General features: G+C 33.6%; 2 protein-coding genes, 1 non-coding gene and 1 pseudogene across 3 annotated transcripts; all 4 read left to right on the top strand.

Moving 5' to 3' along the window:
* The first annotated feature begins 1,017 nt into the window (after positions 1-1,017).
* LOC123667294 (probable tyrosyl-DNA phosphodiesterase) lies at positions 1,018-12,711 on the top strand. Its single transcript, XM_045601247.1, has 14 exons — positions 1,018-1,193; positions 1,267-1,365; positions 1,980-2,124; positions 3,536-3,798; positions 4,384-4,563; positions 5,277-5,379; positions 6,169-6,291; positions 6,709-6,804; positions 8,184-8,354; positions 8,663-8,831; positions 8,999-9,101; positions 11,001-11,100; positions 11,796-12,006; positions 12,552-12,711. The coding sequence occupies exons 1-14, from the start codon at positions 1,157-1,159 to the stop codon at positions 12,672-12,674; spliced, it is 1,923 nt and encodes a 640-aa protein (XP_045457203.1). The 5' UTR covers positions 1,018-1,156; the 3' UTR covers positions 12,675-12,711.
* Positions 12,712-15,136: 2,425 nt separating this feature from the next.
* On the top strand, positions 15,137-15,208 carry Trnad-guc. The gene has a single exon. It is a non-coding gene; the product is annotated as a tRNA-Asp (tRNA).
* A 3,717-nt stretch (positions 15,209-18,925) lies between these two features.
* Positions 18,926-24,404, top strand: LOC123667292. The gene is made up of 8 exons (XM_045601246.1): positions 18,926-18,979; positions 20,230-20,330; positions 20,703-20,785; positions 22,159-22,313; positions 22,687-22,744; positions 23,227-23,321; positions 23,730-23,834; positions 24,234-24,404. Exons 1-8 carry the CDS (start codon positions 18,926-18,928, stop codon positions 24,312-24,314), a joined length of 732 nt encoding a protein of 243 aa, XP_045457202.1. The 3' UTR covers positions 24,315-24,404.
* Positions 19,731-19,878, top strand: LOC123667330 (annotated as a pseudogene).
* Positions 24,405-26,416: the final 2,012 nt, after the last annotated feature.

Raw genomic sequence — 26,416 nt, 5'->3', positions numbered from 1 at the left:
GATAGAAAAGTTAGAAAAGCGTTGGAGGGACTGTATCGCTCTTGGAGGAGACTATGTTGATGAATAAAAATTAATTTTATAAAAAAGACCTTGTAGTCGATAAAAAAATCAAACCACAAAAATGTTTTGTATAATAATGTTTTTTATAGTTTTATTGACAAAGAAGAATAATAATAATAATAATTCGATAATCGAAAGTTCATTTCTTTTTAAATCTAATTTTTTAATAATCAAAATTGACAGTTCACAGATAACGAGCCGGTAACCTCCGTGGTCTCTGGCAAGCTTGCGGTGTCGCTCGTGTTGCCCGCGTTACATTGACACAAATTAATTATTGAAAGAGTCTAGGTTAAGCTACTAGCAGGATACAACAAGTGCACCGCGCCAAGCCAGAGCCTTAGCCGCGGTTGCTCCGAACGTTTTATACACGCCAGAATGACTCGAATTATAGAATAAATGAGGGTAGGTGAGTGTCGAACGATGTACTAGGTGGCGTGATCGGTGCATCTGTTGTTTATAAATGTCTTGCTAATTACCTACGACTACGACGAGGTGCCGACATACATAATAAAATTTATCTTATTTATATTATAGTACTATAGTATTAGAAATCAATCATTGGTTCAATAATTGTTTTTTTTAGAGTACATTGTCATGAAAGATAACATATACACATAACAAACACTACTTGAAGTTAATCTATTTCTTGTCTTGATTTCGCGAGTTTTTGAGTAATTAACCCCTTAACCGGTAACACCGTAATATTACGAGTACATCCAGCTAATTGTAAATAATTTTATGGTTTTTACCAAAACCGAAAAAAATCGAATGTCGATTTGCAAGGGTGAAATGTGGGTGAAATATTGTTTCACTGAATAGATTCAGTACAACATATCGATTTAAAAATGGATTTATTTGGTCCGAGGAACCGAGTCTTCGATTAATCGATTCATTTATCTGTAGTCTGTACTAACGTCTATATTTTATGTCTTGTCAAGTATTATAGTAGTCAAGTCAAAGAGTAATATAAGCATACAGAGTCAAGTATAAACAAAATATGAATACAATACTTTCTGCCAGCTGTATAGTAGAAAGTTAGAATAAAAATAATAAATTTAGATGTTCTTTTATTTTATATTGTAATAAAATTAAAAGTATGAATCCATCTAATAAGCGTATGAATAATATGAATGGTAGTTTTTCTTTTTAACTTTTCTTTTAAATTATTCTTAGTCGAACCTTAATATACCTGTGATATTTTTTTAGATAATCAAAACGTTAAGCGTGTTAAAAAAGAATGTACTTACGGAGAAAAATGCTATAGATTAAATCCTGCACATTTCAGGGAATTTAGTCATCCACATTGTAAGTTTTTTTGATCATTATTATTTAGATAGTAAAGATTAAAAAGTTACCTCTTAATGCTGGCACATAAAAAAAAAAAACAAATAATTCAATTTTATTAGAATTTGATTATGAGAAAGTAAAAGAAAAACTAGTTTTTTATTTCTAAAGTTGCAAACCACTTTTTTTAATTAATAAATGATTTCAGAAATATTTGTATAAATAAAAATTAATTGAAATATCATTTGAACATTATGATAATGATTATTAAGCTAAGTGTAGAGAACTGGTAGAATGTAAATTAGCGTTAAGCCTGCCTTTCACAAATATACACAATAAGAAAGTATTTTATACACTTATTGCTTCAGCCTGTAATATCCCATTGGACATCTACTGGCTCTTTCCCCATGTAGCAGAAAGATCAGAGCTTAATTCACCACGCTTCTCTAATACGGGTTAGCGAATATATTCTTTACTACGAGTAACAATTGCTTCAGGGGTATGTGATAATAACCAGGACCGACAGCTTAACATTCTCATATATGACTTATCTACATACAAATCTAACACAGACATATCCACCATAGGAATAGACCACCGTTTGAGTATTTAGATATTTATTTATTTATCCACAGTGGAGTCAATATTGGATAACTATAAAGGTCCCGGAGACTATGATATACCAGAAAAATACAGTTTACAAAAGAATATGTTTGTTGATCAATTGAATATAATTGTTGAGAAGAACCTATATGAGCCTAAGTCTAAAATTAATGAGGGGTTAGTACTGTAATAATTTTTAATCTGTAATTTAAAGATGATCTTAATAAATAATTTAATATTTTAAGTAAAAAGGTTTTTTAGAATTGAATGTTCTAAAATTGATTTATTAAGTGAAAAAAAAAATAAAAATAAAAATAAAAAACGCAATGAGACACTGGTTGGAACCTTTCGCTTTTTGGTAGACATTTGATTTGGTAGACATTGCTAAAAATAAGTCTAACATTAATAAGTATACGACATCGCGGTTGCGTGACCATGTGTTGCCTACTCAAGAAGTTGGTCAACGCTGGTGTTCTCGAACCAGATCGCCATGTCGTGGTAGCGAGGTGGATGCGTCGTTGCATTCTGCCATTACCTATAGTATTGTAGATGCGATTCATTTCATTAATAACGCGGGTAGATTTAGCCAACATTTTTACGTTTTCAATTTTGATCCCGATTTACACAACATTGACGATTGGTTTGCGGAGGTAAATTGAACTAGAATCCTCAATAACTGGAATGATTTTAAATGTCTTTCGCGAATCGGTAATTGTTTGAAAGGTGATACACGATTTGTGTTTGAACGAGTGGGTAATCACTGATCGTACATGGAGTAATTTTAAGAAGGAATTTAGGCCATTGTGTCCGAATACACCTGATACCGCGAGTATTTTGGCGGAGGTAATTGACACAAACTCCGATAAGTACCATACATACGCGGACTAGGCCTGTCCTTCCTTGCTTTGTTTACGTATAGTACGTGGATTGAAGCATTGTAAGTAAAACCTGGGTTTTGAGCGCATTAACTAAAGCCGGTTTTTCAATAAACTTGAAAAGGTGTTCTTTCTGAACAACCCAGATTGAATACTTAAGGTGTACAATTTGCAAAGGTCTGGTTAGGCCGAGTCACGAGAAAGTTAGGGCTTCGACTGATACACCTGAACCGTAAAATACCAAACAGGTTCGTCAGTTCATGGGTTTAGCCAGCTATTTTAGATGTTATATAGCTGATTTTGCCCAGAAAACCGCTTGTATTACCGCGTTAACTAAACATGGAGTTAACTTTAACTGGGGATTAGAACAACGAGCTGCTCGAAAGTATATTGTCGAATGTCTCACGAGTGAGCTTGCCATATATAATCCAATGTTGCCAATAGAGGTCCATACAGACGCGAGCTCTTTTGGTTATGGAGCTATTTTATTACAAGTACATGTGGCCGCTTGTATTGTGGAAGTTGCAGTTGATCCTCAACATCGCCAAGCATAGTACAACTCTGAATTCAGTTCTAAATTTCTTCATTAAGCAAATAATTTTTACTTGTATTATGAGACCGTTTTTTTGACAAAATTTTATTTATTTTCACACAGTAAGTAAATATGAATATTACTAATATTACAATTGTAATTAATCCAAGTAATATTTCAGTGTCACAAATTTGAAAACAACAAATCAATCGGAATCCAGTAAAAATAATGACAACTCAACGAGTCAGACACACACAAAAACTTCACAGATAGACTCCGATAAAAGTTTAAAAGAGACTAAAACGGAAAAATTACATTTAAATATGAAGATAAACACAAGAGCTGAGGAGAACGTGTCACAGGATAGAAGTAAACATGATAATACTTCTAGCAGTAGTAGTTCTAAGACTGATAATTGTGTGTTGAAGGGAGAAAAAGTCAGAGGTATGTTTATATATTTGTTATTCAGTTTGTAACATCCCACTGCTGTCATGCTTCATCATTACAGCCTATAAAGTCCACTGCTGGACATAGGCCTCCACAAGTTTACGCCAAAAATAACGTGAACTCGTGTGTTTTGCCCATAGTCACCACGCTGGGCAGGCGGGTTGGTGACCGCAGGGCTGGCTTTGTCGCACCGAAGACGCTGCTGCCCGTCTACGGCCTGTGTATTTCAAAGCCAGCAGTTAGATGGTTATCCCGCCACCAGTCGGCTTTTTAAGTTCCAAGGTAGTAGCGAAACTGTGTTATCCCTTAGTCGCCTCTTACGACACCAACGGGAAGAGAGGGGATGGCTATATTCTTTAGTACCGTAGCCACACAGTACATCATCGTAGCCATACTGTCATGCTTAGGTATTGTAAAATACAGACACATGCAGGGATGTTAGATGGCCACTTTAAAATCCTTGTACTGAGCTAACTGAAAGCTGGTATTGAAAACGAAAAACTGGTGCCAGTGCAAAGTAAGTGTTGATAGTGACTGTAAAAGCTTGAAAACTTAACCTTTTTTTTATTTTATATTTTGTAGATTCAGACTACCGTCCAATAGTGCCTCCAAAGAAGAGAGCGGAGGATTTCTTAAAAGTGGTACTACCACGTGGTAACATGGCAGCCAAGCATGCAGCTTCCGCTCCCTACCACGTCTTCTACACCACCATCACTGATGCGCCCCATACCCACCACCAGCCCTACTCCATCACATTCCAGGGTAAGTTTATTTATTTAAAAATGATGGTTGCTAACAGGGCATACAATAAAAATTATCCAATAATGTACAAATATTTGCTTAATGAGTAATTGCTGTTCTAATTAACTAAGGCAGGGCACAGCAAGAAATATTCTACTTAAAATCTGGAGCAGCCCGACTGGGTAGTACCTCGACCTTACAGAAGATCACAGATAAATCATACTGCTCCCAAGCAGTGTTGTGTTCCTGTGGTGATTAAGGCGACTAGAGCTCCTGAAGTGGATTGGGGGTAGGGTCGGCAACGCTCTTGAGTAGAGCCTGTAACTTCCCACTACTGGGCATAGGCCTCTTTCTCCATGTAGGAGAAGGATCTGAGCTTAATCCATTACGCTGCGGGTTGTCAGTAATATACATTATGAGTAACAATCGATATCAGGTGTATATGATTACAACCGGGACTTAATGTGCTCTCCAAGGTGGGCGAGACCCACAAGGACTAATTGCCGGACTAGACTAGACCAGACAAGGGTTGGCGGATATATTCCCTACTATGTGTAGCGATCGCTATCTCGTATTTATGATAACAACCGGCACCAACAGCTTAACGTGTTCTCCGAGGCACGGTGGGGAGACCTATAAGAATGTATGATGTATTTTTTATGTGATTTAATTTAATGTTTCTTGCTTGTATCGACACTATACGTATATATGTATCTATATATATGTTCCAACAGAGATCCTCGACAGCAGTCTGGGCGAATTGAAATGTTCGCTACAGATAAATTTTATGGTGGAAATCAGCTGGCTACTGGCGCAGTACTACTTCGCAGGGTACAGGTAAACAGGTACATGATATTTACATGCGTGGTCTCAAACTGAACTAATACATCCTAAACATTTTTGAATGTCATATCAAAAATTGACCGCTCCAGCGGGGATCGAACCCGCGTCTCCGACTGACCGTGTCGGCGCTCTAGCCAATTAAGCTATGGAACGATGTACCCGTTAGATCGAAATTCTTGATATGATGATTTTATTTTCGGTTTAAGCGAACCGTGGCGCCGTCTATTGTGAGTTCTTTACGGAAACCCGTAACTATTCAAAGTTTCATATTACAATAAAAAACTTTGACAGGAGATGACACAGGATTTTATTTTTGTGTCTCCGACTGACCGTGTCGGCGCTCTAGCACGCTCTAGACGCAGATTCGATCCCCGCTGGAACGGTCAATTTTTGATATGATATTCAAAAATGTTTAAAATTCCTAATGTGTGGGTAACAAAAAATAAAAACGTACATACTAATACATCCTATTCATCCCACTGCTGGGTAAAAATCTTTTCTCCGTATAGTAGGGTCTACCTGGTGGTAAGCAATGTAATGGTAATTCATGGACGCCTGAAATATCAAGACCCTACTCTCGATGTTCACACAGTGTATGCCAAGGAGCTCTAGTCACCATGCACACACAGGAACACAACATGGCTTAAGAGCAGTGTTATTTAGCTGTGATCTTTCGGTAAGGTCGAGGTACTTTCCTCAGTCAAGCCCCAGATTTAAACCAGGATATTCCCTGCTGTGCCCCAAACTTTCGATTAATGCTTATGAATTTAATTTTTTTTTCAGCGCGAAAAAGTTGACAATATTGTACGGCGATGACTGTTCGGATATGAAAGATATTAATAAGAAGAAACCGAACGTCGATGCGCATTACGTTAACATGGCAACACCGTTTGGAAAACATCATACGTAAGCAAAACTTTAAACAACCATTCTATACTGATTAGGGATTGCAGTACGGTCTCACCAAAGTTGCCTTAAATCCTAATACGCTTCAGCCTGTAATAAGCCACTACTGGATATAGGCCTCTTTCCCCATATAGGAGAAGGATCAGAGCTTAATCCACCACGCTGCTCCACTGTGGATTGGTGGATATATTCCCTACTATGAGTAACGATCGCTATCAAGGTGTACATGATAACAACCGGGACCGACGGCTTAACGTGCTCTCCGAGGCACGGTGGGGAGACCCACAAGGACTGCACAAACACCCAGACCACGGCAAACACCTGTATGGCCGATACAAATGTTCGATCCCCGCACATGACAAACATTTCATCCTTAAATTCTAATACTAATTCTAAAATAATTTTGTTAATTTCTAGTAAAATGATGATACTATGCTACGAAGATGGTTCGATGAGGGTAGTTGTATCAACAGCTAATTTATACATTGACGACTGGGAGAACAGGACTCAGGGGTAAGTTATTAGAAATATTATAACTAAAAATATTTTTATAGTCTGTTTGCGTTGAGAAAATGTATTTAAACGCTGTCAAGGGGGCGTGGCTAAGCAAAGTGACAGTTATGAGTCATTATTTTTTAATGAAAATACAAAGTAGTAGGGTACGATGTTTAAGAATAATAATAATAAAAAAACTATGAATAATACATATCCTATACTATATCATTTATCAATACATTTAATAAAAATGTAACTGAAAACTGTCTATTACATTGAAGATATATGAGAAAAAATATTATCGTGGCCTTTATTAACGCAAATAGCACCCAAAACAATGAATGTTAGAACTTTTGTCTGTTTATCTGTGCGTTTGTGCACGCTAATCTCAGAAACGACTTATTTGATGTAAATGTGGTGCTCACTATTATATTGTTGTAAGCTTTACTTAAAATTTAGTGTTTGTTTCACGTCAATCGGTTCATAAGTAAAAAGTTTATGCCAATTTAAAGAATCACGTTGAACATGTAAATACCCAAACGGCGGTAGTTATAATCCAAAATAAACGAAAACATATGTAGCGACATCTATCTCGCACCATACGACTTAGAATTGATGTATCCTACATCGCGATGTTAAAGTTGTCAGAGCGATTATCTCTTAATTTTGTAATGTATTATAGTTTATTCTGAGATTTTAGATATTTGTTCTTGTTGTTTATTGTTTTGTTACTAATCGAATAACTACAGTTGTTCATTTATTGACTATGTTGCACTTTGGATCTTTTCTGTGTTCTCTATTTGTTATAATTATTATTACTATTTTTTTTTTAAATCATTGTCTTAAAGACCTAAGAAATTGTTAAATTATTAAGTTAGCCCAACTGCAAATTCTTTTTAATGTAGAATAATTTTATTGTACTAATATAATTAACAAATGCGACTTTTGATACTTTGCTAACATTATTATACAATCGTAATCAAATGTGACTGATTGTAAAAATATGTATTACTATTTGATTGATTATTCGAGTGTCATTATTGTAAATGCTGTGCCCATCTGTAATTGCGGGTACACGAACATTTAAACATGATGAACGTACGCTAGATAGATAGTTTGTTGTGTACCTTGCGTTGATGAGCCTTGAATAAATAAAATAAAAACCCGAAAAGAAAAAAGAAAAAGAACCCGACAATAACCATCGGGGACAGTAGCCCAAGACACATCACCTGTCTGGTCGAAGGATCCTCTTTTTTCGATGGGGGATGAGGACCTTTACACCCTGTTCATCGCACCCCCGAAGATATATCCAAAAAATGCTGTTCAAAGTCACTATTCCATGCGAACGAAGTCGCGAGCACACCTAGTGTATATATATATTTTTTTGTTTTTTCTAGTCTATGGTTCAGCCCCCGTTGTCCAGAACTCCCCGCAGACGCGATGCCCCATGACGGTGAATCCCCGACTATGTTCAAAAAGAGCCTATTACGCTACCTCGGTCACTACCACCTACCGCAACTAGTTTACTACCTAGATAGGGTCAAGAGATGCGACTTCAGCCATATCAAGTAAGTTTATCTCGTTGATAAGTCATTGATAGATTATCAGATACTTTATCAGTCGGACGTATAACATGAGAACTAACAAGTACTGCTTTTGATTTTCCTGGTAGTGGGTAGAAAATATCTGACAGATAAAAATTAAGACAAAAAAAAAACTTTTTGGTGTTAATACTATTGTTATTGTAATAATATCTCTCACAATATATGTAATAATAATATAAATGATAATGTATCTTTGCTATTTTTTGGTCTAATTAACAATCAACTCCTTTTTCTTTCACTTGGTTAAAGACACCCTATTTGTTATTTTTAAGTGTATTTCTCGTCTCATCTGCCCCTGGGTCACATTTCGACCAAGATTGGGGCATGAATCGCGTGGGGACACTTCTGAGGCAACATTGTGAGATACCGGCTTCTGAAAACCGTTTGTGGCCGCTTCTAGCCCAAGCCAGTAGTTTGGGAAGCTATGGCAATGATCCTAAGGTGATACTTCTAGACACTTTTCTATACATTTAGACACTTCTTCTGGACTTTTCTAGTAAAAGTTGAATGGTTATTTAATTATTTCGAATATTTTTAGTATTAATATATATTATGTGAAAATTAAGTTTTTCTTTTTTTTTCATTGTTTAATTTCTTTATTTTTCTAGCTATGGTTGACCGGCGACTTTCTTCACAGTTTTACAAAAATAAAGAATCAGCCGCAGATGTTGTCACAACCGCCGCCTTTGAAGATTATCTATCCGTCGTTAGGTAACTTTTTGTTATAATAATAATATTATGAGATATTTGATATTTATTATTTTATATATTATTATACTCGTATTTCGATATTTTAACCTGTTATTACATTTTTAGACATATTTTATGAAAAGACGAACAAAAATATTAAAAAAAAAAGTGTTCTTTAGATCATTGAACACGACTGAAGTAAAACTTACAAAACGTAATCTCCCTCTCAATTTCCGTTCGCCTCGCCCGATCACACTTTTCGTAACGCTCTCGTCACGCATTCACCAGATTATTCCGCAAGTTAAGCGTGCTTGAAGAAGTTTTACTTCAAAAATATATAATTCTGATTACATAATATATAATTTAATGTTACAAAATCATATAAACAATATAGTTTAGACTAGCCCGTTGGCGCAGTTTGTAGTGGCCCTGCTTTCTGCTCTGCAGGTTGCGGGTTCGATTCCTAAGTCTGGGTGTATTATTTGTATTTATATATCTATACTAGCTGACCCCGCAAACGTTGTTTTGCCATAGCACAAAATTTCAAATATTTTTCTCAATTTGATCGCAGCAGACCAAATTGTGAATCTAAACCATCCTCGAATCCCCTTGAACTCACACATAAAATTTCATCAAAATCGGTCCAGCCGTCTAGGAGGAGTTCAGTGACATACACACGCACACAAGAAATATATATATAAAGATATGTATAATTTTTATATACATTTATCAGAAAAAAAAAAAAAAAAAAAATTAAATATAGCAAGTCTTCTGTTACTTGTAACACAAGCATTAAGTTGCTTAACATAGGAACAGACGACCGTGTGTGTATGTTATAAAATTAGAAAAAAAGCATACAATATCAACATTTAAAAAAAAATAAATTTAGAAGTTTATAACCAATAATAACGTTTTTCAACATTATGTAACATTTGGTATCGCTTTAAAATATTTTGTATGTAAGGTATATTTATTATCTATTTAAATTATTTATTGTACAACTAGCTTACCTGGCGAACTTTGTACCGCCTTCTTTATTTTTTTCTTAAATATAATAATTAATATATCAAAATAAAATATAGCCTATCTTTCAAGTTGGATCGAACTGCACATGGTGTGCGAATTTTATTATAATCGGTTAAGTGGTTTAGGAGTCCATTGAGGACAAACATTGTGACACGAGATTTATATATATTAAGATAAATACACTAATACAAGTGTGTACAAAAGGCGGGCTTAACGCTAATGCATTTTCTACCAGCCAACCTTGGTATGTGCAAGAAAGTATAGTGTGTAGGTGTACAATAAAAAAAAATAATATAACATTACATATCATAACATAATACTAATAATATAATATAATATAATAAAATAATACAATATAATGTATATGTATATATTTGTACTAGCTGACCCGGCCACGCGTTGCTGTGGCTAAAGTTTTTGTTATATTACATTATAGTAAACAATCTAAGAGGAACAATAAGAGAACATCAGTCACGGAGTTCACTATGCTTTTTCACACAGATGGTATTACATGTTCGTAGATTTACCATAGCAGCGCCATCTATTGATTACTTACTCAACCCAGTCGAAAGGTATCGACATCTGTTAGAATTATTTGGAGTTAACAGATAATTGTGACTGTCAAATAATAACAGACAAATAATTAGCAATAAATTAAAATTGCGACTATAATTTGAGATTTAAACTATCCTATCTCTCAAGTTGGATCGAACTGCACATGGTGTGCGAATTTTATTATAATCGGTTAAGTGGTTTAGGAGTCCATTGAGGACAAACATTGTGACACAAGATTTATATATATTAAGATGATTATCTGTGAAAAATGTAATTGTACAAAACACATAGACAAACTACCCACTATAATTTATTTTTAATATTAATATTTTTGAACAGAGAACGTGAAACAATCTCACGATGACTTATTGGGGGGAGGCTGCCTGCCTTACGCGGCCGAGGCTCACAGGAAACAACCCTGGCTGAATGATTTCTTGCAGTGAGTAGATTTAAGTATCTTTTTATATACAACTGGGTCAGCAAACAAGCGTACAGCTCACCTGATGGTAAGCGATTACCGTAGCTTATAGACGCTTGCAACACCAGAAGCATCCCCTATTCCCAATTCCCCCCGGGAGCTCTGGTCACCTTACTCACCAACAGGAACACAATACTGCTTGAAAACAGTATTATTTAGCTGTGGTCATCTATAAGTTAGAGGTACTGCCCCAGTCGGGTTGCTCCATATTTGGAGCAGGATATTTCCCGCTTGTGCCCTACCTGAGTTGTGAAAGGGAATTTTCGTTAATGTTTAATTCGTTAATTATTTGATAAGCTTCATTTCGTTTTCTTCTAATGTATTTGAATACAAAAATAAAATAGATTTTTTTTATCACGTTATACACCGCAAAATAAGACAAAAAAAGGTGGTAAAAGTTATGTAAAAGAATTTGTAAAAATCAAATTGGCTTTTGTACAATGTTTCACTTATACTCCGCTCCCGTTGATCGTAGCGGGATTTTATATAGCCTATTAGCTTTCCTTGCTATTTTTAGAAATGACCAATAAAAAAATCTTTCAGATTGAAAACAAACTTCAGTTTTATTATATATGCACAGATTTTTCACTTAAAAATATGAAAACATCGTTATTTAATAATTATGTGTATTATAAATTATATATTTTTAATTTCAGCCAATGGCTAGCAACGCACACAGGCCGTAATAAAGCAATGCCGCACATAAAGTCCTACACTCGAATATCGCCGGACAACAAGAGGGCGGCGTTCTACCTTCTGACATCGGGCAACATCAGCAAGGCGGCCTGGGGCTCCCTCAACAAGGGCAACAGAGCCCTGCGGATCATGAGCTACGAGTGTGGGGTCCTATTGCTGCCGAGGTTTGTGGTAAGTTATGGGTGAAGAACTGCGCTACGCGGTTTCATCCGCGTAATTCTAAATTCCGTGGGAACGTCGGGATAAAAAATAGTCCACGTGTTATTCAAGATCTCCAGCTATTTCCCTGCTAAGTTTCATTAAAATCGGTCCAGTAGTTTGTGCGTGAAATAGTAAAAAACACATACATCCCGCACCATCATTCTCACAAATTGGCATTTTTCAGAAGTTTCACTTCTGAGAAGTCGTAGGTAGGTAGTTGCGATTGGTTCTATCGACGATGATCACGCTCTCGTGATAAAGGTCGTAAGCGCCTTACACAACGCGTCGCTTACGTTTCGAGCAGCAATGCATTCTATCTCATTCTCTCCTGTACATTTATGTGTTACTTTCTTTATCATGACGCATCGAGTTTTAAATCACAACGGTTCTAATGCTGTTTTACTTCAAAAAAAATTGGAAATAAGTATCTACAAAAAGCGACCTTATTGCTAAAGATCTTAGAGGAAATGGTATATTAATTAATAATATAATATTCTGACTTCCACTTGTTCCAGATAAACGAAGATTCCTTCCCTCTGCAGGAGGGCGCTAAGAACCGTCTGATAATACCGTACGATATACCTCCGATTAAATATACCGGGAGCATGTCGCCCTGGGTGTCTGATTATTTGTATTGATGTTATGTTATTATGTTAATAAATTTGTTTTAATTATGTGTTTTTTATTACTCTTTTACCGACTTAAAAAGGACGAGGTTCTAAACTTGTTCTTTTGTATGTTACCTTATAAAGGCTGATGTAATATGAATAATATATTTCATTTTATAATTTGTATTCAACGTAAAGATAATCGCATAATTTACCTCACTCTATCGTACAATATCCATTAAAATTATGTTTATAACATTAAAAGCTTTATAGAGCTCGGAAATCAGTCTCCTGCATGTCACAAAACAGTCCCCTTAACAATCGCTAACAAAAATATCAAAATTATTATTTTTTCATAGTTTTAATATTAAAATAAAATGTACTTTTTACTAACAAAATCAGAGAAAATAATTATTTAATAAAATAAATCACATAAAAAAAATTAGGTTATTACTAATTTTGTCGCCAATTTTACGCACTATCCCCAGGCTCTTAATTAAAAATAATTCAATAACATTTGATATACTTACTTAACCTTCATCATTATCATTATATCCACGATAAAATTAATATTGTAATGATGTATCATTAATAAATAAATAACAACATTTTTTAATTAATATTACTAAGGGAAATAGCGTTTGTCATATTATGAAACGATTTTATTTGATAGAATAACATTTTTTTTTACTAAAACCTTTTCATAGATAAGTAATAATGGGTAGTTAATCAATTCAGTACCTGTCCGAATCGGTCAAGGTAAACACATGTAATACATTCCACTCTACTTCACGCAACTTATGTTACAAACTGAATAGTTCGAAAGAAAATCACGATACTGGTTTCTGTATTGAAATTGTTGATTGTTGAATGAAATGATTGATTTTTTGAAGGAAAATTACTTTTAACCGTCCACTTATCATTATCATTTACCGAGGTAGGGCAAAGCAGGAATTTCCTGCTCAAAATATGGAGCAGCCCGACTGGGGTAGTTACCTCGACCTTACAGAAGATCACAGCAAAATAATACTGTTTTCAAGCAGTATTGTGTTCCTGTCGGTGAGTAAGGTGACCAGAGCTCCTATGGGGATTGGGGATTGGGTCGGCAACGCGCTTGCGATGCTTCTGGTGTTGCAGGTGTCTATAAGCTACGGTAATCGCTTACCATCAGGTGAGCCGTACGCTTGTTTGCCGACCTAGTGACATAAAAAAAAATCATATTTTAATACGCTAAGGTTAATCTGTTTGCCTCCCTTTTTAGAAAAAAAACCTCACAATTACTCCACATAAATTATATATCATTTTATACATAATTGCTTGCTCTACCGATATCGACAACTAAAAAAATTATTGATATTTTTATTTTTTTAACAAAATTAATTATTAATATTATATATATGACGGATTTAATTTTGTAACAACGTCAACATGATTGATAACATAGTTTGTAATATTTTTGTTCATTAACAAATCTACTCACGTATAAATATTTTTTTGTAATTTTGGAAAGTGATAATTATTATACTTATTTAGTGCGAATTATTCTTACTAAATAGCTAGTTATATACTTTAATGTACTTAATACATGTAAAAACATAACATAATAATAAGGTTTATGGCAAAGGTGGATTTACCTCTGAAAGAGATTTCTTGCAGTCAACCCTTAGTGATGAGTATTTTCTATCTATACTAATAAATGGAAAGCCGGTTTTTGTTCGTTTATACTGCGAAAACTACTGAACCGATCGGAATAATACTTATACCATAAGATGCAGCGTGTTTTAGAGAAAGTTTTAGTATATATGTTGGTGATTGCTTTTTGTGTAAAAAAAAAATATAGACGGATTAAGATCGCTAGTTTGTAATATTTTGTTTGGTAATGTAATTTCACAATTTCAATATATTTAAGTGATTATTATTATATTCCGAAATCTAAAATATGAATTAAAAACTCGTAATTTATTAATTGAGGAGGAACAGTTTCTAACGGCCTCTTCATTCTACCTCCTGCCGTTAAAGTCTATTCGTAACTTATTTGATAGATAAAATTATCCATAGTTAGTGAAACTGGCCCTGTTGTATGTATATCCGATAAAAAGTTCATATTCAGGGGTAAAAATTAATAGATAAAGCTTATTACTCGGTGCAGGATTACATAGTTGATAAAGATGTGTGGACTTGGTGACGCTGTATTTCATGCAACATGTTTCTGATTTTGTTCTAAAACACAGTTTATATATTATTTTCAAAAGAGTAACTGCGGAGTTTCTTGCCGATTCTTCTCTGCAGAATCTACTTTCCGAATCGGTGGTAGCTTCACTTTTACAAAAATAATAATTAATTTCTAGTTTTCATTTGTAAAATGACGATTCGAAAGTGCTCTTGGAGCCTAATTGAATAAAGCTATTTTTGATTTTGATTTTGAATTATACGTCAAATAGCAGACGGCAATTGATGAATAGTTATAAAGAATTTCGACCCAAGTTAACACATCCTCGGTAGTATAGTGGTAAGTATCCCCGCCTGTCACGCGGGAGACCGGGGTTCGATTCCCCGCCGGGGAGAGTAAATTTTTACTTTTTTATTTTAAAATCATAAATGTATTTTAAATTTTTAAGCATAAAAACTTGCGTGATAAGTCAGTCGAGTGACGATGGAAAAAGAAGTTGTAACGTATTTCGCTCAGTTTATTTTGCTTTCATTTATTTCTAACGACCGCTCAGGTGTAGTGGTGTAAGTAGTCACCCAAAACACCGACGGTTCGCGGGTTCAATTCCCGCTCGGGATGGATATTTGTATGTACACAAATATGTCTACTCAGTTTCGACTTCTGTCCTTGTGGGTCTTCCTACCGTGCCTCGGAGAGCACGTTAAACTGTCGGTTCCCGTTGTTTTCATATATTGATAGCGATCGTTACTCATAGTAGGGAACATATCCGCCAACCCGCAGTGGAGCAGCGTGGTGGATTAACCTTCAATCCTCTTCCTTCATGGAGAAAGAGGTCTATGCCCAACAGTGGGATGCTACACGCTTAATCGAATGAAATTATTTGATTATTAGTTATAGTTAAAGTAAAGCTAAGCTAAGATTCGGAATTTAGATTCTACTGAAAAGATCCAGGAAAAAACTCGTCAGAAATTTACAAATTAATTTTAAATTTAGTTCATTAGCTAACAATTAACAACTTCCGCTTATTTAACCTAATAAACGTTAAGGTTTTTAACAGACTTTAAAGAAGGGACGAGATTCTCAATTCGACTGTATTTTTATTATATTAATGTGTGTTTCCTCATAACTTTTTACTAGTTGTACCGATTTTGATGGTTCTTTTTAAATTCGAAAAATGATGCTTGTCGCCTGGTGCCATTTAAATTTGATTGAGATGTGCATTTAATTGGCTATTTTTTTAATACGTTGTACCTATTTATCGATGTCAATTGAGTTCAGTTTTTTCTTGCAAGCAAAAACAATTATTTTCATTTTGTATATCTAAAACTTTAGATTAAGGTTACGGAGCTCCATAACATCCCTTATCAACAAAATACCGTTGCCAAACAATTCCTAAGGTTTTTATAATATAATTAAAACAGTGCATAAGTCACGAAAAGTGCAACATATTTCATACGAAGCTAATTACCGCGGTCACTGATTGCCGACCAGTTACTTCTCGGTCCATCGCCTTAGAAACATCTATATATACATGTTGGTTTTCTAAGTGGAGCACACTGTATATCCGTTCGTTGAAAAGTTACATACTTAATTATGAGGGTGAGTTTATTATAAGTTTACATTTCATTTCAATGTAGTTATTGCGACGAACTATAATAATAATAATAACATTTATTTCAAGACTAGCCCATATAGTGTTAGTAACAATGTTTCTTATAACCTAGTGTTAGTACAGAAAATTTAAAATAATAACATTGAACTAACCGCCATATTTTTTTTTTGGTGAAAATATCGAATTTTTGAAGTTATTACTTCTTTTGACGCGATATTGAATAATTATGAGAGTGTACGACGCGCGCGCTAGCTAGTTAACGAAGAAGTTAGCAACGTGAAGATATGAAGTATAGCTTTTTGCATACGTACATAATTACACACACTTTTTTTAATTTTTACTTTATAAAAATCTTGTTTTGACTATAAAGAACACAAAAAAAAAATACAATTCGGTGCAGTTCGGAAGTTACGCTTGTACGTACCGATATTTTAGTGATTAATTTTTATTTACATACATTGAGGGATATTCTTAAATTAACTAACAGAAATACATGACACTAAGTAATCAACAGTCGACAACAGGGCGTCAATCCTAGGTACCTAGGAGTGTAATGAAATCAAGAATGCCATAATATACAAACATTAGACGTATACAGTAAACAAATTAAACATTTATCATATGCGGGAACGAACCCGCAACATGAAGTAACATTATGTCGATAGTTTTATCAAAACGAAAAAGTGTCATTAAGTGTGTTTAAATATTTATTATCAAAAGTTAAGAAAAATCTTGTTGAAGGTAAATAAGTTGGCTAAAATTGCTTTTAATCTTACTTTGATCCTACTTGATTCTCGTCTCAATTTTGTGTGTAGTGTTTACATTTGAGTTACATACATTTAATACAACGTACATCGACGAAAAAATAGTCAAGTAACTACGCGTTATCAAAGATTACTCAAAAAGTAGTAATCAGATCTCAATAAAATTTATATGTGACCACGTGACAAACATCAGCTTTCGGTTAAATTAAAAATTATCAAAATCGGTACACCCAGTAAAAAGTTATTGCGGATTTTCAAGAGTTTCCCAAGATTTCTCTGGGATCCCATCATCAGATCCTGGTTTCCTTATCATAGTACTAAACTAGGGATATCTTCTTTCCAACAAAAAAAGAATTATCGAAATCGGTACATCCATTAAAAAGTTATGCGGTATAATACAACGTAGGTCGACGAAAAAAGCGTCAAGTAAAAACGCATTATTAGATACAGCTCGAAAAGTAATTGTTAGATCTCAAATAAATTTAAATGGGACCAATTGGCACACACCACCTTTCGATTAAAACAAAATTTGTCGAAATCGGTCTACCCGGTCAAAAGTTCTGATGTAACATACATAAAAAAAAAACAGTCGAATTGAGAATCTCCTCCTTTTTTGGAAGTCGGTTAAAAATAACATGTAATTCATTATAATTAGTAATAGATTTTAAGTACATTAAGCATAATTAATTTAATTAATGTTTACATTACAGTGTTATTATGCTACAATTATAATTGTTAGTAAAAGGAACCATAGCAGCTTTTCAAATGAAATAATAACTTTTCCTATCAACTTATAAATGATGAATATTTGAAGTAACAAAGTAAAAGAATAGAATTATTGAAAACTTACTTTTTTAGGTCAGCTAAAAAAATCGTTTTACTCATGGAAAAAATTTTACTTCAAGATTTTTGATCATCCTCCATTTCAATTTTGATCAGCAATTTGCATTTCAAATCAATCTATTTTTTTTTAATTTAAAATTATGAATTGATTTCAGTTAATTTGCTTTTGGTGCGCCGTCGTAGTGACAGCTGCGCGGGCGCAAGAAGATGAATTTTACGCACCACAGACATTCAGACAAGTAAGGATATAATTTTGACTAAAACTCCCCCCCAATGGAAATCGAACACTGATCGCATGATGGGGGTGAATACTTACCCCTATTCTACGACATTGATACGAAAAGCATCTATATGTTGCCTTATACGATAATTGCCTTTCAAAATTTTTAATGACTTCGTGGATATGACGTCTACCCTATCCGAAATTTTCCGAACTTTTATTTCGGATAGATTTTTATATTGGACTTGCAGCGCGCCCCGGCTTCGCACGAGCATATAATAGAGCTTATGTCACTCGCGGATAGTGTAAGCACCCAACAGTGAAAGAAATTTGCAAATCGGATCTGTAGTTTCGGAACCTATTGAATGCAAACAAACAAACAATCAAATCTTTGGACTCCGAAAAATCCCAAGTAAAGTCTTATTGTTTTATTCAGCCTGTGATATCCCATAGGCTTCTATCTCCACGTAGGAGAAGAGTCGAAGCTTAATCGAATAACATCGCTGTCAGGTGCTTATGACAACAACCGGTACCGACAGATAATAAGCGACAAAAAGAGAGCCAGACAAAGACAGAGCCTTCTAAATTCTAATTTTATATTAGAACAATGGACGGAATTGGATAAATTATTGTTTGTTATAAGATGTTATTTTATAGGTACCTCGTGCAGCCATGTTTCAACCTCTGGACACACCGTGGGCGTCATCACAGAGAACATCCGATGTAGTAAGTAGACAGTAGTATAAAAGAGGAAGTTTGGATAAAGTCTAATACTTTATGTTTGAGTTTGTCATTGTCCTAGATTATATTTACAGCAAAGATGCGGGCTTAGTGGCGTTGTCATGCAATACGTGACTAAATGTATGATGATCATTAGTTTTATTTTATAATTGTGTTTGCTCACAAACGAAAATAACCGACTTCAATTACATTGACAAGTAATAAAACGTAGGCGGACGAAAATATAGTCAAGGCAATCGCTTTATTAGAAATAGCTCAAAAAGTCGTAATTAGATCTCAATAAAATTTAAATGTGATGACATCATAAACATCGGCTTTCGATTAAATTAAAAATTATTAAATCGGTATACCCAGTAAAAAGTTATGTGGATTTTCAAGGGTTTCCCTCTTTCCCTCGATTTCTCTGGGATCCCATCATCAGATCCTGGTTTTCTTATAATATTACCACACCTGGGATATATCCTTTCCAACAAAAAAAGAATTATCAAAATCGGCTCATAAACGACGAAGTTATCCCCGAACATACTTAAAAAAAATATACGGCCGAATTGAGTAAATCCTTCTATTTTAAAGTCGGTTAAAGAAGTCGGTTAAAAAAGGAATCATCAAAATCGGTATACCCGATATGAAGTTATGATTTAACAAACATAAAATATAGTTGCATTGACAATCTCATCCTTTTTTAAAAGACGGTTGAAAAGGGTAACTGTAAAATTTCTAGCCTGGATCTTATAGAATACTTACCTGGCGTAGGAGATACCGTGATCATGAAGGCGGTTCTCCAGAGCGAGGCCTCACCATTGCGCTGCGGTGGAGTCGACCTCTGCGATTATCCCTTTGCCCAGACCAACATGTCGCTCGAGGGATCCTGTTGCCTGCAGATCCGGAACCCTCCAATTAAAGCGGCTGAAGGCTCCCGCGGGGGTTTTGGTCGGTATTAGTCTAGGAATGCCTATCCGGGCATCCTGGATATCACCCGTAAATGGGTTCCCCTGCGATAACAAAACAAAAAACTCTTATAGAACTTTAGTAGAAATTAATAGAATTTAAACTTGTAAATGACGATTCACAAGTGATTTTTGCCGTGATTTTGTCCATTGGTAAACGTAGGCCTCATTATAGCAATAAAGAACTTAGTCCTGAATTCATGAAATGTTTCAAATCTGTTAATTATAAAATCAATTATGTTCATCTGTACAAAGATTTTTAGCGACATCTAATAATTTGATTTGCAGGTGGACCCATACCGCGCCACTCAGCCGCAGAAGCTTTTCAACCCGGCAGAAGACGTCACTCCTCAAGGGTCAACTCCTCACTCCTGGCGACCCAATCCAGCGCCCGTATATGAGAACTATAATCGAGGTATACTTGTCAACCATTTTAATACTATTTATGTACGGTATTCACGTACTGATGTAATGCTTTTCGAATTTATAATTTTCGTCAGTTTTTCACTGTCCACAAAAATTGGACAAAGTTTAACGACATTTTCTTATCATATTATTTGGAACAAGTAAAGATTTCACAATTAAATGGTTATGTCCGAGAATTGGGTAAAATTAAAACAGCGACTCCTGCAGCTAAGACATTTAATGGAGCAAGAATACTGGAATAATTAAAACTACAAATGTTATTAAATTGTTCTTTGCTTTGAAAGTTTTTTGTTCATATACGTAGTTTCCTCATCCTTAGGTTCTGAAGGTCCAAGAGCAGAACCCTGGCGTATGCCCTATGGCATCTCAAAGGAGCAGCAAGCAGCCATCTTGCACCACAAGCAGTCCTTAAGTTCAGGTTTGTAACAAAATAGATTAGAAAGACATTTTTAAGAAAAAGAACCGATTGCATTTAGACATACATTAGTAGCAACAGTTATGTCTAGTATATTGTAGTTTTAAGCAAAAGATGGGTTTTTAAAATAGCTTTTTGCATAATCTTTGGTAGGAGATCCAAGCTAGAGACCGAACTTCACCCATCTGCTTAATGGATGAAAATTATATTATATTTATCTTAGTATATTAGAAAAACAATCGTACAAGGATTGTCTGAAGAATCCTCATCACATCATCACATCAGCCTTTCGCAGTCCACTACTAGACATAGGACATAAGTTCGCGCCAAAAATGGCGTGAACTCATGTGTTTTGCCCATAGTCACCGCGCTTGGCTGGCGGGTTGGTGACCGCAGGGCTGGCTTTGTCGCACCGAAGACGCTGTTGCCCGTTTTCGGTCTGTGTATTACAAAGCCAGCAGTTGGATGGCTATCCCGCCATCGGTCGGCTTTTTAAGTTCCAAGGTAGTAGTGGAACTGTGTTATCTCTTAGTCGCCTTTTACGACACCTACGGGAAGAGATGGGGAGGCTATATTCTTTAATGCTGTAACCACACAGTATAGAATCCTAGCCAGATTATATTTCATTCAAAATTGAGAAATTTATTTTTATTAAAAAATGCACCTACGAGTTTAAATGATAAATTTAATACATTTCGACTGTATGAAACCTTACAGAAAATACAAACATTGCTTTGTTTATTATTTTTCTCATATAACTACTGGGTTGGCAGGTATAAACAGGCTTATTAATACACTAGCGACCTCTATCCGTCCATATATTTTTACACGATAAGTGATCACCAATATATCATATCATAAAACACGCTGCATCTTATGGTGTAAGCATTATTCCGATCGGTTCAGTAGTTTTTCCGTATAACCGAACGAAAAAACCGACACACCATTTATTTGTAAATAGATAGATATCGTTCTAATTACTTTCACCCGCGTTTGATAAATGAATCTTACATTAAAATAAGCGCTGTTTCAATGCGAATACGATGACATAGGGTTGCATGCTAAAAGTCTGGTTTGAATGGCGGTCGCCGAATATATATATAGCCTGGATAGGAATTTTCCAGCTAATTTTCGTGATTTATCTTTAACGTACTAAGGAAGATAACTATTTAATTTTGAAACTAATTTAGTAAGTAGTCGTAAAACATATTATAAATCAAATCCCAATAAGCTTGGCATTTTTTAGACATCAAAAGATAATGAGGTTGTAGACGCCAAACCAACTCCTCCATAATAAACTCTTCTCCACAGTAAATCACATAAATTTTAATGTCTTATTAGTAGTAAATTACATAAAATATACTATATACGTACAGAGGGTGCCTTCCGCTTCGAATACGCGTCAGACAATGGTCTGGCAGCCGGCGAGGTGATAGAACCAGATGGCTCCAGGGTTGGAGCCTACCAGTACAAGGATCCGAGTGGTCAACTTGTGAAGCTGAAGTACAGGGCTGGGAAGGAAGGTTTCCAAGTTAGTTCCTTATATAATTTATTATATAAGTTTGTTTGAATTTTTATAACTGTAAATTATTGTGATAAACGTAAAAAAGGGATGAAAAGTACGAGTATTTTGATTGTATAGACTTTAGTTTTTATTATTTAGGTCTGTGATACATTATTACATTCCTATGAGCTACTTGCCATGCTTCTGCATTGCTCATGGTGTTGCAGGCGTACATTAGTTACGCCGCTAGCCGTTATGGCTTATTTACGCGCGTTTTTCACAATAACACTGTAAAAAAAAACTCAAGGCAGATCAAAGGTCTAAAAGAGTAGTTGTTTTGTACGACTTCAAGTTTACTACGTAACAATTGTTGAAATAATATGTTTTAACTTTATTTCAGATCCTAGAAGGTAGTCATATACCCAAAAGTCCCGAGCCAGTACCACCATCAGCGCCAAGTAATTTATTTCTATTGTTTTATTTTGTATTAATCACACACAAACACACACACACACACACACACATCTTCACACTTTGTATTAATCAAAACGAAATAATCATTTTTTATTCAAATCTATTCAATATCTATTCAAGTGTACTCGTTTTATATAATAATTGGTTTTCTCGTGTTATTTATCTATATACTTATCCATACATAATTTCGTTTCATACTACTTAATATAAAACAAAAAGTTAAATAAAATGTTGGTAGCTGTAGTAATAAGTAACTTTTTGTTAAATAATAATATTGGATTCCTTCCGTCTACACGTATGTATGTTATTATTAATTTTATTTGTTTCGTTGCATTAGTTTTTTCTTACAAAGTTTTTACTTACAATTTACTGACATAACAATTATACTTGAAAAAAGATAATCATTACAATATTGACTTGGGATGTGACTGTTTTCTGACACAATTTGTCATTATTTATTGATCAGGTAACTATTACTCACAAGCATATGAGCAGCAACGTCATCAATACGATTTGCAGCAACAGTACAACCAGCAACCGGTACCACAGTGGCAGAGTCAGGTATTAATGATAATTTCAATTCATCAAGAGTTAATGATCAATTATTAAATGATTAATTTTATCACACAGTTATTATGATTGATAATTTGTTTAGTGTGGTAATTAAGTTTTATTTGCTTTCCTGTGAACTTGTTTTTAAATTATATTTGTTTTATATTGATTCTTAATACAAATATAGCGAAAATTATTTTATTAAAAATCATTTTGAATTAAAAAAAAATAAGAATTGTTTTGTAAAAAATAAAACGAACATTAGTTATTATATGAAGATTATCAAAAGCTATTTAATTTTTATTAAACTTAAATAAACTTAGCTTTAACTTTAAAGTTTATTGAAATAATAAAATGCAAAAACGCAAGATATAATTACATTTCGAAATGTATTTGATGATTATATTTTTGATGCAGGCCGCTGAGCCCCAGCGAAGTAGTGGAGCTGCTAGTGGGGTAGCCGGTGCAGGCAGTCAGTATTACAACCAGAACTGGAGAGCTGATGGTCGTGATGATGGTCAGGTACATACTACACAATATTTTCTTTAGAAAATTTGCATTTACAATCATAATAAACTGCTGTCCATTGAAAATTATCCATAGAAAAGTCTTAACTTCATTAATAACTTATCAGAAGAAACGTAGAAAATTACTTCCTATTGATGGAGCGTTATAATATGGTCAGAAATTTAGGCAACGAGAAATGATTGGGTTTGTGGTGTTGTTTTTGATTACTACGAAAGAGCTTGTACTTACTTCATATAAATAAGTAGAGAGTAACGCGTATTTTCTTGCCGATTTTTCTCTGCAGTATCTACCTCCCGAAACGATATTAGGTTGACAATAACTTTAATTAATTTATCAAAATGTAATATAATTTAATTTGTCTTTTTTATTTGATTTGATTTATTGTCTTTTCAGTACCGATATAACGACATCGAGGAACAGAACCGAGGACCTCACTCCTTTGGGGAGGGATATGCGTTCGCTTTCAAGGGTTAAATTGTAGAAGGGAGGACAAAATAAGAGAGTTACCACTTGGATGATTGTTTACAGAACAAAATATGTTTTAATAAATTTTATATAAAATAATGTGCTTTATTCCAATGAAAAAAACGAATGCCTTTTTTTTCTACAATAAAGTAGTTTAATAAATATTTTTCACCAATTTTATTAGAAAAATCATGTTCAGCAATGGATAACTTTTTATATGCCAGTTTTTTAACGAACAGTTAGATTAAATAAAACAATAATATAGTTCATATACCCACACTTTATTAAAACAACATTACATAACACAAACTTGATCACAGAAAACTGATACAATAATATAATGACTACATATAAGCAAGATTGCATTTAAAACAGATATCAAAAAACATAATCATTAAAACATGACTAGGACAACAATGATAAAACTAAACAATCATTATTATAATATAAACAGTTAATTTATTTTTTATTTCAAAATAGATACAAAAAAATTAAAATTAAACAATATATAATAATAAAGTATCTAATATGCATGTCACTTACAAAAGTACATAACAATGAAACACAATAATTAAAAACATAAAAAAATCACAAATAATTAAAATATTTGAACTTTAAATATACATTAATACAGCGTAACACTTATAATATAAAAAAAGTGAAACATCATCTTAACCAAAATAATCAAAATCAAAAATAAGGAACAATTATCATAATCATTATTTATCGACACGAAATCATTATATCATGATATCATATAAGCATCAAAATATCACTAATGACTATCACAATAACATTTTATATATTATTAATATCATAAAATATCTAATATTATATATTGTATATTTTACAAATGTTTCTAATTATTACTAACATACACTTTTAGCCATGCCATGAACCATGAGGCTTTGTCTTTAAAACTACAATAATTATATTCTGTACAGCATTAAATGAAATTATATGTATTTTAAACAATTACGAAGAAAGACAGTTTATTTAAATAATTCTATATTATTTTAAATAATCAACATTTATTCCATGTTGTAACTAATCCAAGACATGAAAGGACCCCATTCCAGCTATTGATTAATTTAGCTACATCATATTTTGTACATCGAAATTAAGCATCAAATATGAATGATTTATCAAAAATTATAATAAAACAATAAAAAAAAGTTACTACTTGTGTACCTGCTAAACTATAACTACTGATATTTTGATTATATTCCTATCATCTATATAAGAAATGCTAAATATATAATAGCAATGATTATTATTATTATTAATGATTGAAGAGAAAGTCGAATTAATATTGTTCAAAATACATACATATCTTGTAACTATGTGAAACGTTATGCATATATATGAAATGTTAGACATCTAATATTGGAAGTTTATGTGATTATATTCCTTTTATCCCTTAAATATTATTACGAATAAAATCATTTATTATATTTCAAAAGCTCTATCAATATTTGAATTATTATTGTAATATAATACATGTATAGATTACTAAAATATGTTTATCATTGCTTAAGTCACACTACATATGGAAAGCGAAGTTTATTCTGAATTTAAAAAATATCTTAATACAATAGGATTTTTTTATTAAATTTTATCACATACGCAGCCATACGCATTTTGATAAAATTTTCCATATTTTTTAACCCCGACGCAAAAAGAGGGCTGTTCTAAGTTTGACGTGTCTATCTGTCTGTCTGTGGCTTCGTAGCTCGCGAACGGATGAAGCGATTTGAATTTAGTTTTTTTTTGTTTGAAATGTGAGTTACGGGCGAGTGTTTTTAGATATGTTTTTCTTTCAAACGGTACACACTTTTTATTAACTGTTTTCCAAACTTGTGTAATTATTGCATCTTAAACCATATACTTTCATATATTTCTATGAGAATATATTAATTGAGTAATTATTTAATGAAGACATTTTTGTAGGCGTATATTTAATCTTTTATTGATCAAAAGAAAATATTTTTCACAGTAGTGTAAAATACCCATTGCATTAAAATTATTAATTAAATGTCAAAATTGCCTACACCATTTAGTAAGTTAATGATTAATTTGTTAGCATAGTTTAATAATAATTATGATTCTAC

Source organism: Melitaea cinxia, chromosome 27 (genome assembly GCF_905220565.1).
Source record: "Melitaea cinxia chromosome 27, ilMelCinx1.1, whole genome shotgun sequence".
NCBI classification, from domain to species: Eukaryota; Metazoa; Arthropoda; class Insecta; order Lepidoptera; family Nymphalidae; genus Melitaea; species Melitaea cinxia.
Note: the sequence above shows the minus strand (reverse complement) of the source record. Positions and strands in the feature narration are given on the sequence as shown.

Bases quoted from the DNA above. Each gene is read 5' to 3' on its own strand.
- LOC123667294 (XM_045601247.1), top strand. From the start codon at position 1,157: ATGAATCCATCTAATAAGCGTATGAATAATATGAATG. The intron at 2,125-3,535 runs GTTAGTACTGTA...GTAATATTTCAG, and splicing joins AAGTCTAAAATTAATGAGGG to TGTCACAAATTTGAAAACAA. The intron at 4,564-5,276 runs GTAAGTTTATTT...ATGTTCCAACAG, and splicing joins CTACTCCATCACATTCCAGG to AGATCCTCGACAGCAGTCTG.
- LOC123667292 (XM_045601246.1), top strand. From the start codon at position 18,926: ATGTTTCAACCTCTGGACACACCGTGGGCGTCATCACAGAGAACATCC. The intron at 18,980-20,229 runs GTAAGTAGACAG...TTTGATTTGCAG, and splicing joins CACAGAGAACATCCGATGTA to GTGGACCCATACCGCGCCAC. The intron at 22,314-22,686 runs GTTAGTTCCTTA...ACTTTATTTCAG, and splicing joins CTGGGAAGGAAGGTTTCCAA to ATCCTAGAAGGTAGTCATAT.